At 51.7% G+C, this 12,193-nt stretch overlaps 1 protein-coding gene across 4 annotated transcripts; it reads right to left on the bottom strand.

Annotated features, from left to right (window-relative positions):
* Nucleotides 1–440: 440 nt before the first annotated feature.
* Nucleotides 441–12,128, bottom strand: LOC112302105 (kelch domain-containing protein 3). Of its 4 annotated transcripts, XM_024557667.4 has the most exons (15): nt 11,813–12,128; nt 9,503–9,715; nt 9,149–9,325; nt 8,896–9,011; nt 8,642–8,713; nt 8,303–8,516; nt 8,136–8,222; nt 7,884–7,992; nt 7,687–7,760; nt 3,792–3,939; nt 3,591–3,657; nt 3,404–3,508; nt 2,984–3,058; nt 2,772–2,889; nt 441–2,359 (listed from the first exon to the last, which is right to left on the bottom strand). In XM_024557667.4, exons 2-15 carry the CDS (start codon nt 9,654–9,656, stop codon nt 2,223–2,225), a joined length of 1,653 nt encoding a protein of 550 aa, XP_024413435.1. In that variant the 5' UTR covers nt 9,657–9,715; nt 11,813–12,128; the 3' UTR covers nt 441–2,222. The 4 variants fall into 4 exon arrangements, with proteins under 4 accessions (XP_024413435.1, XP_024413434.1, XP_045049118.1 ...); XM_024557665.4 differs by lacking the exons at nt 441–2,359; nt 2,772–2,889; nt 2,984–3,058; ... (1 more) ...; nt 3,591–3,657; nt 3,792–3,939 and adding exons at nt 5,371–5,996; nt 7,485–7,563 and having other exon boundaries at nt 11,813–12,125; XM_024557666.3 differs by lacking the exons at nt 7,687–7,760; nt 7,884–7,992; nt 8,136–8,222; ... (4 more) ...; nt 9,503–9,715; nt 11,813–12,128 and adding an exon at nt 4,895–5,049.
* Nucleotides 12,129–12,193: the final 65 nt, after the last annotated feature.

The raw sequence follows: 12,193 nt of genomic DNA, 5'->3' as shown, positions 1-12,193 counted from the left end.
TGCCGGTAATTTCTACACCTAGAGCCAAGCAGGAGGAAAAGTGGAGCGTACCCTTAGCGGCAGCAGGGACATCTTCACATCAACACTCTGGTTCCAAGGTAGCATTTAGAGTGCTTTTAACTGCTCAGAACCACCTCTCCTCCCCAGCACACTTTCTAAAGCTACTCTCCAACCTTCTTAGTGTTTCTGTGAGCCTAATGGTTCAATAGTCTTTTTCTGCTTTTATCAGCCAGAATCTGTTCTTTGGCTTTAAAATAGTATTGTCACAAGTCACTGGGGTCCCTACAGCTCCAGATCCCTCCTCCCTCTGGGCAAGGCAGACTATCCTGACAGTCAGCCTTCTGCTTACAATCCCTGGGAGAGCACCTACATGCTTCCTCTTACTGCCGGCAGAACATCTTGCACCCCATCCCAGAAGTATCAAGAAATGGACACCCTAGTTCCTTTTTTAAAGTTTTATTTAAAGGAGGAGAATGGAGGGAGAAAGAGGGAAACATCAATGTGTGGTTGCCTTTCACGTGCCCCCTACTGGGGACCTAGCCTAAAACCCAGGCATGTGCTCTGGCTGGGAATTGAACCAGCAACCCTTTGGTTCTCAGGCTGGCACCCAATCCACTGACCCACAGCAGCCAAGTCACATCCTAGTTTCTCACTCCCTTTCCTCTGCCCCCTGCTTTTCTTTAAAATTTTATTTTAGAGGCAGAGAGAAACACCGGTCTGTTGTCTCACTTACTTATGCACTCATTGGTTGCTTCCTGCGTGTGCCCTGACCAGGGACCAAACCCACAACCGTGGTGTACCAAGACAATGCTCCGACCGACTGAGCTGCCTGGCCAACGCGCTCTCCCTTTACTTTATAGCTGTTTTCTAGATGTTAGTCTTCCTGGTGGCCTGTTTAATTTGTGATTTATCTAGTATTTCTTCCCCTCCTACTTGGAATTTCCTGAGCTAGGGTCTATAAGTTTCTAGAAAAGTTTCAGCCTTATCCACGCTTCCTGGAACTCTGGCGTGTCACACCTTCTCACTCTATCTTCAGGATTTTTTTTTCTCCCATTACCATTTAGTCCCCTTATATCCTCCTCCCGTCGTGTTTTCTACCCTCATTTCCTTCGTTTCCATTTCTTTGTATCCCTGTGCTCTACCTGTGTAACTCCTTCAGGTTTACTTCCGGTTCATCCTTTTCTCAGGGGTGTCTAATCTGCTTAACCATGAAGTTTCTAAATGTGTTATTTTCAAGATTTAAACAAACTAATCTGGTGCTTTGATAGCCTTTTCATTAGTCATGCTTTTTCACTAAAGAAGACATTTTGTATTTTGCATGTTACACTTTCTACATCTGTCCTTGCTGGTCTGTTATCTGTTGTTCCTAACGACTTGCTCACAGTGGTTTCTTTCCTTGGGCTTTCTGTTTCATTGTAAACTCAGACTCTCTGAAATTTTATCTGAGGTACCTAATTCTTTGAGGCCTAGGTTTAAAGGACAGTCCTCAAGAGAGACCCGCTTTTGCTGCTGCCAAATGCCTGGAAGCACTACCAACCTGAGACCATTTTAAACTGAACTATCAGCTTGAGGATTTTCCAGTCCACATGGGTGGTGTGACTTCTAGGCCCAAACAGTATGGAGAGCCAGCTGTGCTTGCATCATTAGGGAAGCGTTTTTTCCTACTTCCCACCTCCCCTTGCATCCAAAATGAAAGTTAAGTAGGTGAGTTGTGGTATTGGTTCACTCTTTAAATGACTGTGTCATCTTTTGGGTTTAAATAGGAGGGATCTCTGATCTCACTTCCCACTCTGTAAGGGCCTTAGGTTTCTGCTGCCCCCACACGTGGCCCACCAAGACAGTAGTTCTAGGCCACCCACAAACCCCAAACAAAAAGCAGCATAATAAAAAGATGAGTGACAATTCCTGGGAGCCATCAACAGACTGCATGGCCTTGCCCAGCCTGAAGGTCGCTGACCCATTTTTCTAGGTCAGAATCATTGGTGTAAGGCAAAGACTGGAGGCCATGAGGGCATGACGCATCAGATCATGGCAGAACGCTGAGCTGCTCTTATTGTCCAACCCTGGGGCTGGACAATAAGAGTCATTTCTGAACCAATCTAGTTCAAGGGCACCTATGATTCTTGTCCTTGAATGGGAAAGAACCAGAACAGACCAAGCCCAAGTTTGTCCCCACAGATCCATTGCTCAGTGGCAGTGGCAGAGCGGAGGACAATTCCTCATCAGTCTTTGTTCAAAGGGAGATGTCTCCTGTCCTTGCCTGCGTTTCGGCGCCTTTTTCGACTCAAGAAGCTGTCTAGCTTCTTGCTGCGTTTCAGCTCCTTGAACTTTTCAGCTAGGGCCAACTGGCGCTGCTCAGCTAGATAACAGAGGAAAAAAAGTTGGTGAGCCTCTTTCCCTTTCCCCAGCAGTAATTCCCAACCACTGTGCTGAGAGACACGACTTGCTAAGAGCTCTCTGGTGTGTGTATGCAAATCGATGTTTTCTGATTCCATTCTTTCTCAGTTCAACCATTAGCTCCTATGTGCCCAGCCCAGCATATGCTGGGGGTAGGACAGAGATAAAAGCGACACCCCCTGCCCATAATCTAATTAGGGGAACAAGAATCGTTACACATAACTCCTCCCTATTATATTTCTACTTTCCTCTAATTTACCATGGGATCGTCTTCACGCCTCCCTTAGGGAGCTCATGGACCTCCAACACAGTACCCTACCATGGCCTCCAACCCCGTCCCTGAAAGTAGCCTGTGACAGTTGAGCCCCACTCACATTTCTTTAGGAAGTATGGACGATGGCCCTGCTGGGCCTGAGCCCGCCGCTCCTGCTTCAGAGCCAGGTGCAGCTCCTGCTGCCGCTTTCGTTCCTGCTGTGCCATTTCTTGCTGCTCCTGAGGAGCAACGACGGGATGGGTGAATAGGAGAGGCTGTGAATCATCTCTGGCCTTGAACTACTTTTACCACCCACCCCCAATTCTGACTCACCATTCGCTGAAGCAGCAGCTGCAGCTTCTCATGCTCCTCCCCTGCACGGTGCTTCTTCAATTGCTTTTTCACAAGCTCCACAGTAGGAAATCAATGTGATGGTTAGCACTCGGTAAATGTTAGCTGAAATTCTGTGCCAAGCATTACTCTAAGAGGTCCACATACATTAACTCAGTGAACACTGTGAGAGAGCAATTATTGCTCTCTTTTTATGATTAAGACACTGAAGCAAAGCCAGGTTGAATAACTCGCCAATGGTCAGCTAGTACGCTGACAAGCCAGGACTTGACTGTAAGAACCGAATTAGGAAGAATTAAACCTGCCCCGCCGCCATGTTCCCGGTGCCCTCTGCCAGACTCTCTAACCTGTGCCCTCGTGTCCTACCCCTCGGAGCCCTGTGAACCAGCTTCACAAGCACACCTTTTTCTCTTTGGCTCGGATGTCATTCAGGAATTGATACGTTTTGTCAAACACTTCAGGATTATATTCCCCTGACAGATCGTCAAAGCGGGGGTCCCGGGCTACCTGTGGAGAGAACACAGAAAATATTTTTAAAAAATCAGTTCAGTCTCCTTTCACAAGAAAGCATTTCCTGCCTCTCTCTCACCTTCTTACTGATGGGGACAACTTGACGCAAAAATGGCACCCGGGCCTTGGCTGACATTTCCAGAGGCCTGTGGAGAAATTAAAGGACAGTTTGCGGGGACCCTAGTCTTGGTCGAAAGCCTCCCGCCTGCCACCTGAGAAAGCAGACACCTACTCAAGGTCCCGGTATCCTCCAACTCCTGGGGCAGGCCTTGCTCCTCACCTGTGCTTATCTGCAGCACATGCAGTTTGGACAGGTGGTTTAGATCCTTGCTTCTTAGTGCTGTTTCCAGCTACCGATTGTTTGTAAGTCTTCCTCCGCACGTGGCTCTGCAATTCCAACAGCTCCTCAAATGACATGTCAGATGTGTCTGTGGAAGGGGGTGGAGGTAGGGGAGGGACACACAACTCAGCTCAGCACTTCCCACTGCTGGAAAGACACCATCCCATCCGCTGCCTCACCTCCTGCAACCGTTGCTCAAATGTCACATACTCAGTGAGGCCTACTCTGATCACTTACAATTGCAACCTTCCCCCTGCTTTCTTTCTTTCCATGGCTCTTATCACCTTTCTGGAAAATTGAGATACAATTCACATGCCATAAAATTCTCCATTTACAATATACAATTCTGTGCTTAATATTTCCTTTTAATATATTAACTTACGTGTTTTTTTAAAGACTTTATTTATTTTTAGAGAGGGGAAGGGAGCGAGTAAGAGAAACATCAGTGTGGTTGCCTCTCATGCACCCCCTATTGGGGGCCTGGTCTGCAACCCAGGCATGTGCCCTAACCGGGAATCCAATCCGGGACACTTTGGTTCACAGGCCAGCTCTCAATCCACTGAGCCACACCAGCCAGGGTACGTGTTTGGTTTTTTTTTTTTTTTTTTAACTGCCCTTTCTAAAAGGTAAGTTCTGTAAGAACAGGGGGTTTTGTTTGCTTTATTCATTACTGTGTATCCAGCATTTAGAGCTGTGCCTGCATACAGATACTAAATAAATGTTTGCTAAATTTCTTGAATCTTGATACTAACCCCTTCTTCCCCAGCAACCCATCCCCTTTCCTGGCTCTGTGCTTTTGCACATGCCTCTTCTCCCTGGGGAAAATTCCTCATCCTCGCTTTAAGAAACTGCTCAGGATGGCCTAGTCCAGTGAGCATCCCCTCTCACTGCTCACTTCCCATTGCGCTGGGGACGCTCCTCGTGTTAGCCTTCCAGAGAATTTAGCAGGCTCACAGTAACTGCGCGGCAGGCTCGAAGCCCGCACCAGACAGGGAGCCCCGCATCTGGCCCTCCTCCCGACCCGCGCTGCCGCGCACCCTCACCCTTCCGTAGGTCCCCGGGCCCCACACCCCCGCTGTCCTTCCCGTCGTCCCGGGGTCCGCCGGGAGACCCGGGGAGGTCCCAGACGCCACAGCGCACTCTCGGCATCAGCTCGCTCCGCGCGCGTCGAAGACAAATGGCGTTACTTCCGCCCCGGGGCTCCCGCCCCGCCCCTTCCGGCGGCTGCGGAGGCGGAGTCCACACGAGTGACTACAGAGTGACTACAGCCGGACAAGCCGACTGCTGAGCTGCTATGAGAGAACCCAGAGGGCCGCCTGGAAGCTCTAGGCCGCAAGGGATGTCCACTCGATATACGGCCACCTTTTTGTCCACCTTTTTGTCGCAGGGCCCTAGCCTCAGCGCCGGAGAAGCTAGGGCCAGGTCGCAGTGGCATTCGATTTCCAAGTGCTCCTGGCTGAGAAGCAGGGACATCAGCACCCCAGCGCCCTTTGCAATCTCATTCCACAAAAACAGATAATTACGTTTGGAGGTTTTTAATTCATTTTTATAAAATCTGAGCTGGCTGACAGCATCAGGGTTACAGCAACAGCTCGAGGAAGGGGGGTGGGATTATCTGCTGGTCCTCGCCTTCCCCAGGTCAGGGAGAAGGAGGTTTCATGGCAACAGCTGCAACTTCTCTCAGATCCCAATCAGTGCTCATGGCTTAAGCAGGGACGGAGTGAAAATAGAGCTGGGGGAAGCTTTTGAGGCCCAGACACTGCTTGCTTCTCCCTTCTCCCCATTCCCTTCACTTCTCAGCAGAGCCTGGCCAGCCTGGGGCAGAGCAGAGACCCAGGAGCAGTTGGAAGGAGGTGGATGGGACAGAGCACCAAGGGAAGGGGCCCTCGGCCCAAGGAGGGAGGGAACCTAGCCCTCCCCCCCCAGCTCCCCACTGAGTTCACAGCACTGAAAACACCTCTAGTCCAACAACTCCACGTAGAGGTAAACCAGGGTCCAAAGGGGCAGGCAGGTGAGAGATGGGCAGGGGCAGTGAAGACAAGAGCAGGCTCAGAAGGGGTGCCGGCAGAAACTTCCTCCTACCCATGGGAGGAGACAATGGGGCGACTGATATTGCTGTTGGTGGTCATGGCATTCAGCTCCCACCTGGAAGGCAAACGGTGACAGGCATAAAGGACAGGAAGAGGAGCCTCCACCTCCCAAGCCCAGAACTGCTAACAAAACTATGAATACACCAGTGCCTCCAACTTCTTTAAAGCTTAACTATCAACAGCCACCTCTTCCTTACAGCCCTACTATGTTTATCAGGTCCCACCCATCACCAAATCCAACACCACCCACAACTCCACCTGCAGCCTCACGTGGCCTTCCTGTTTATGTTTATATAGATACTCGTGTGCCCAGCAGCTGGAGAAAATCATGGGTGTACACATCTCAGTAAAGTTCCTGACCTACCTTTTCTCTTCTGCCCAGAACCCAGCTCCTCCCCCTCCCCACATTGGGAACGCCCGTTTTTGCTCTGAACTGCCATCCCTTCCCAGGAGCTCGATTCTGCTCTCCTCTCCCCAGTGAGGCCTTTCCCACTCATCCCATTCATAGTAAAATTAAATCTCTCTTTTTGACAATTCTGTCATTCTAAAAAGATATACCAAGAACCTCCTTATGCTGAGACCCTCACTGTAATCTAATTGGTATTAGGTGCCTGCATGTCAGTCAGTCCTGGGCCAGCCTACGATCCAGGTCAGCCTTGTGCCCACAGACCCTCAGCAAGTGATAGTTAAACTGAACTGACACAGGAGAGGGATGTGTCACAGAATGACCCAGAAGGGCACAATTATACACGAAGGACATTCAGTGCTTGGTTTGGACCTAAGAATGATATTCAAAGGGAAGTAGCTAGGAAAAACTTCTCTTAATTCTGGAACTTGTCTACTTTGCAGCTAGCTCCTAAGATTTAACCAAACTTCCTCAGCATGTTAAAAGCAACTGTATAGGCTCAGGGTTCAAGAAGTGATGCTTTTGCCCTGGCTGGGCAGCTCAGTTGGTTAGAATGTCGTCCGGATGTGCCAAGGTTGTGGGTTTAACCCCAGGTAAGGGCACATACAAGAAGCAACCAATGAATGCATGAATAAGTGGAACAATAAATCAATGTTTCTCTCTCTCTAAAATCAATTAAAAAAAACAAACAAACAAGCCCTGACTGGTGTGGCTCAGTCGGTTGGGTGCAGTCCTACAAAGCAAAGGGTCGCTGGTTCAATTCCTGGTCAGGACACATGCCTGGGTTGCGGGTTCAGTCCAGTCGGGGCACATACGAGAGGTAACTCACCAGTGTTTCTTTCTTACATCAGTGTTTCTCTCCCTCTCTTTGTCCCTCCCTTCCCCTCTCTCTAAAAACAAATAAAATCTTAAAAAAAAAAAAAGTGATGCTTCTGAGCTTAGTTTGAAAAACATTTTTTTTTTCATGTAATTTACCCAGCAGACAGTTTACATCCCCTTCCATCTCACTCTCCGCAAGTCTGCTACACCTCTAGCAGAACAAAAACTGTTCCTCCAGACTGAGCCCAAGCTAACCAGGTCAAGCTTGTGCTGCCGCCCACCCTCAGCCAATCCCTCCTTTCCTATCACTCACTGTACCTGATGTCATGGGGCAAACAGGACTGGTCCAGGTTATACTGAATCACAGCCAGTTTGCACAGAGTCTTCAGACTAGGGCCTTGAGAGGAGGAACGGGGGAGAGGGAGACGGTCAAAGCTGAGGAAAGGATTCGGTCCTGGGTGTCACCACCCACAGACAGGGACCCTGATGACAGGAGCGCTGTGGGAATAAATATACTTACTGAAGTCCAAAATGTGTAGGTCAGAATGATCTATGAGGTCAAAGTCATCCACCAGGCCTTCCTCAGGAGACGGGCTGCAGGGATGCACAGAGAGGTGAGAGAAGAACGCATAGCCATGAGACCGCCTTGCTCAAATGCCTCCCATGTTAGTCACGGACTCAGTCCCTTCCCTGAGCCCTCCCCTCTCCCCTACTAACCTGGTACCCCCAAAGAGGACAATCTTGTCACCAACAATACAGCAGCACTGGCGCCGGCGGGGACATGGCCCCTTTCCCTTCGGTTCAATCTTTTTCCAGGTAAAGGACACTAAAGAGAAGTTTATATGGAGATCTGATACCTGCCCAGTCAATATCCTCTCCAACCTCAACCTCTCACCTACTCAGGATTATTTTCCTTTTCCTCCCCCTTCAATCGCTCCTTGTTTCTCCCTTAAAGGCAGTGTTCTTTACCAGGGTTAAACTTCCACAGGTCATGGAAGTGCCGGTTCAGCCTTGCATTATAGCCGCCAAAGATGTACAGCTCCCCATTGTAGCCAACTGGAAGGAGAGAAGAATGTCCAGGGTGCAAGGACAGTGGGCAGGAAGGGGGAGATCGCGGGGACATAGCAGACACTCACAGGCTGAGTGGCTCCGGCGCCCCTCGGGCAGCACCGGAGTGGGCGGACAGTCCAGCCAGGCCTCAGTCCTGGTGTCAAAGACTCGGATGCGGTTGCAGTAAATTTCGTTGTTGGAATGGAATGGCCCGAAGCGGTCAGCGCGGCCCCCAAAGACGTACATGTGACTGCCCAGCATTGTGGCTGAGTGGAAGTCCCTCCAGCGTGCAGGATTGCCCTGGGCAGGAGCAGAGAGATGAGGGTGAGCACGAAGGCTGCGAGAGGATCTACTCTCACTATCTGAGCTTCCTACGGTCTCTTCAACTGAGGGCGGGGACCTGGGAGAGAGAAGAAAGGGCAGACCTTTGTACAGACAAGGGTCCATGTCATGGTGCTGGTGTCCAGCTTGTGAATGTCATTGGAAAAGCAGTCCGCCTGGGTGGGGAGAGACAGGAAGCACAGGAAGGAATATGAGATGGGGTCAGCAGTCACTCTCTGACCCTCCATGCCTCCCCTTGAAACCGGCAAAACAAGCCAAAGCCTCCAGTTCCCCCACCCTCAGTTGCCCTCCTCTTTCTCATTCCCACCCTAAACCTCCACTTTCTCCCCAGACCTACCAGCTGCTCGTAGCCTCCGAAAATGTACATGGTCTTGCCCAAGACACAAGCTGAATGTCCATCCCGGGCACCAGGAACTGTTCCTGACACGCGGGGTGTGGACCACTTGTGAGTATCTGAAGGAGGTGAGAGGACGGGCCAGGTGAGCACCCCTGACAGTCCTCCTAGACTCTGGAGTACCCCCTTCCCAGCCCAGCCGACACCTTCCCAGCCCCATGCGGCACCATATGGAAGAACGTAGCTCCATACTCACTGACGTCAAAGGCATAGAGCACATTGCAGGCCCCTTCTGTGTCATTCCGCCCGCCCCAAAGGAAGACCGTGTCGTCGATGAGGACGGTTGAGTGTCCATACCGCATGTATGGTACCACAGGAGCATGCCCACGGATGGTGGGTCTCACCGGGGGCAGCTTTGTCCAGCGCAAGGACACTGTGGACACAGCTCAGCTCAGCCCTGGGAACCTTCTTCCAAGGCTGTCTAACTTTTCCCAAACAAGCTATCTTTCTCTCATCCCCTTTGGCCATGGGGCCCACCACCAAAGTTCACTCAACCACCTACTCCCCTCCCTGATGTGGGCACCCAGGGACGTTCCGAGCACTGGCTTACCTGCGTTGAAAATGTGCACGTCAATCTGACGCAGTGTTTCGTAGTCTTCACCAGAGCAGTAACCCCCGAAGGAGTAGACTCGGTGCCCAACAGCCACTGCGGCATGGTTCACCCTGCGGGGCCCGCCCTCCAGGTGCACTGTCCACCGTAACATCCCCTGGGCCACTGGTCACAGCAACATGCCCCCCCGGCACGGCCTGCTGCCTCTGCTACCTGCACACAAATTGGGGCCACAGCCTACTCAGGCAACGTTCTTTGCCTGTCTCACTAGAACGCTGCCCAGGACCAGCCCTTTCCTCTATGCGTCACCCTGGTGTCCTCCCACACCACCCCTCCACAGCTCAGGTGGCTGGCCCTGCCCCAGAGGAGCTGCTAAGGTCAAGGAGCTAGCCCTGGTTCTGTGTTCTCCAAAAGCAAAGGGTGGGGCCACTCCGGCCTGACTGCCGGCCAGCTCAGAGTCTGCTGATGGAGGTCTCAGCATGACCGCCCCCTACTCACGGAGGCTCCACCCTGCCCGTGGTCTGGCACAAGCCCCAAGCTCCCTTCCCAGGGTGATGGCTTCTCTTGTATCTCCAACTCTGCTCTGCTTACTGCCACCTCTCTAAGAATCTCTGTGCTCTTTAAGGTGGGGAGAGGGATCTCAAAATACTCAGAGCTATTAATAGCCCAGCCAGCCCCAAAGAGTCCACTGAAAGCTGGCATGGGTGCTTCCAGCAGAAGAGCTTTTAGGCTTTTACAGTGGGACAGTCCCGCTTTCCAGGACAGGGTGGGATCCAGGATAGGGACCTCCGTGTTACCATGGGTAGTTAGCCCCTCATAGGAAGCTCTTGTCAAATGGAGCTGTTGTTGCTGGGGTCACCCAGGGCACCTCACAGGCATGAGGAGTTCCTCTAACAGCTGGGCCTGGTGTGCTGCCAAAACTAGGACCTTAAGCCAGAAAGGTATGTGTCTGCTGTAGATTGAGGGAGTGGGGGTGGGGAGGAGGGGTTTTCTTTTTCTGCCACGTCCCCAACCCTGCTATTGTGGCAGAGACACGGTGTTTCCAGCAGCTGTTCTCCCACCTGGGTCCCTGAAACAGGGGTGGCGATGGGGGTGTGCACTGGAAAGAAGGGGAGCAAAATTGGCCTTGGGTAGGAGAAGAAAAAGACCCAGGTACGAGAGGTCCTGATCTCTTTAAGACAACCTGCAACCTAGTGATAATGTATATATTTGAAGGCTCTGTCAGGCAAAGCCTCCTGCAGCTGGCACTGCCTTCGCTGGCAGGCACCTGCCGTGCTCGGGTGGATCATCTGCTCCCTGTTCAAGGCAGAACTTCAGGCACAGAGAAAGCTCAAGTGAGGGAGGCCCCTCGCAAAAAAAAGACATGGCTTTCAGCGGGCTTGCAAGTCCCCCACCCCAGGCTTTAAATAGCCACCCTGCCAAACTTGAAAGAGCCCCAGCAAGAGCTCTTTATGACTCCTGTCCTCAATCCAAAATATCTTGGATCTGGACTTGTAGGGAGGTTGAAGGGCTTAAGAACGGGAGTCCTTTGCCTTGCCTCATAGCTTCTACTCCCCTTCAGCTGTGTCAAGGTAAAGAATTCATAAGGGCAGAAAGAAGCAATTCCACGCAAAGGTGGAGAGAGAATCTTAGCTTCTCTTCCACAAGAACTCAAGCTCACAGGAAACAAGCCCCCAAAGTCTCAGGGTCTCTGTTATCTTGAGGTTTCCCCCATATGCCATAATTACCACATCCTTAACTTCTTTAATTCCCTTCACGTGCCTACTCCCTCCCTGGTCTCTTGCAATTTTCATTCCCCGTTTCTGGCCCTTTTCGATGTGAGAGCTTTGCAGTTTTCTCCTTTTTCCTTTCCCCACCACTCCAAGCTCCATCCGACAGCTTCCCATTTTCCCTCTTCCACTAAGGGTGAAAATGCTAGTCATTGACATCTTTCGGCCAGAAGTATTCCTCCCTGTATATGACGCGATCTCTGGATTCTTCCAGTCATCCCAACCTCCCCTCCCCCACAGCGCCAGACGGCCCCCCCACCCGCGCTTCCATTATCCTCAGCTTCCCCGTTCTCTTCTTAATCAGTCTTCCTTCCAATCTCCTCCATGCCTTCTCCAGCCACCAGATCTCTCTCGCCCGTCGCCTCGCCATCCTCCCCCGACCCTTCCTTCCCCATTAACACTCTCCTTCCCCATCATTCCCTTAGTTCCCTCCCCACCCCCACCTCATCACTCCCAGGCCCCTTCCCCACGAGTCCAGCTCTGGGTAAGGACGCCCCCAGCACCTCCAATTTTCCTTGTACCACCACCCACCCTGCGCTACCTTGCCAGGCCGGGCCGGGGCGGGGTCGCGGGCAGCCTGGAACCCGCTGCGCGTCAACCGACGACTCGGTCCCCAACAAGATAAACACAGCCAAGCTCGATTCTTCCGGCGGGCAGCTGAGTGCGCACGTACAGTCTGGGCTAAGTTCCGGAAGCCTACCGGGACTTGTAGTCCCCGGGTTTCGGGGCGCACGCAAGGGGCTGAGGAGTGGGCAGGAGCCCAAAGAGATTCTACTCCTGGGTGTAAAAGAAAACACAAAAAACAAAAAAATACTCGTGGGGGTCATTGGGTAGTGTAGTTCTTTGTTGTCTAGACCGGGCATAACGGAGGCGGGGCAGGGGGCGGGGTCGTTGTCCTCCCTCGCGTCAATCAGGAGCACGG

The sequence above is a fragment of the Desmodus rotundus genome, chromosome 11 (genome assembly GCF_022682495.2).
Source record: "Desmodus rotundus isolate HL8 chromosome 11, HLdesRot8A.1, whole genome shotgun sequence".
NCBI lineage: Eukaryota > Metazoa > Chordata > Mammalia > Chiroptera > Phyllostomidae > Desmodus > Desmodus rotundus.
Note: the sequence above shows the minus strand (reverse complement) of the source record. Positions and strands in the feature narration are given on the sequence as shown.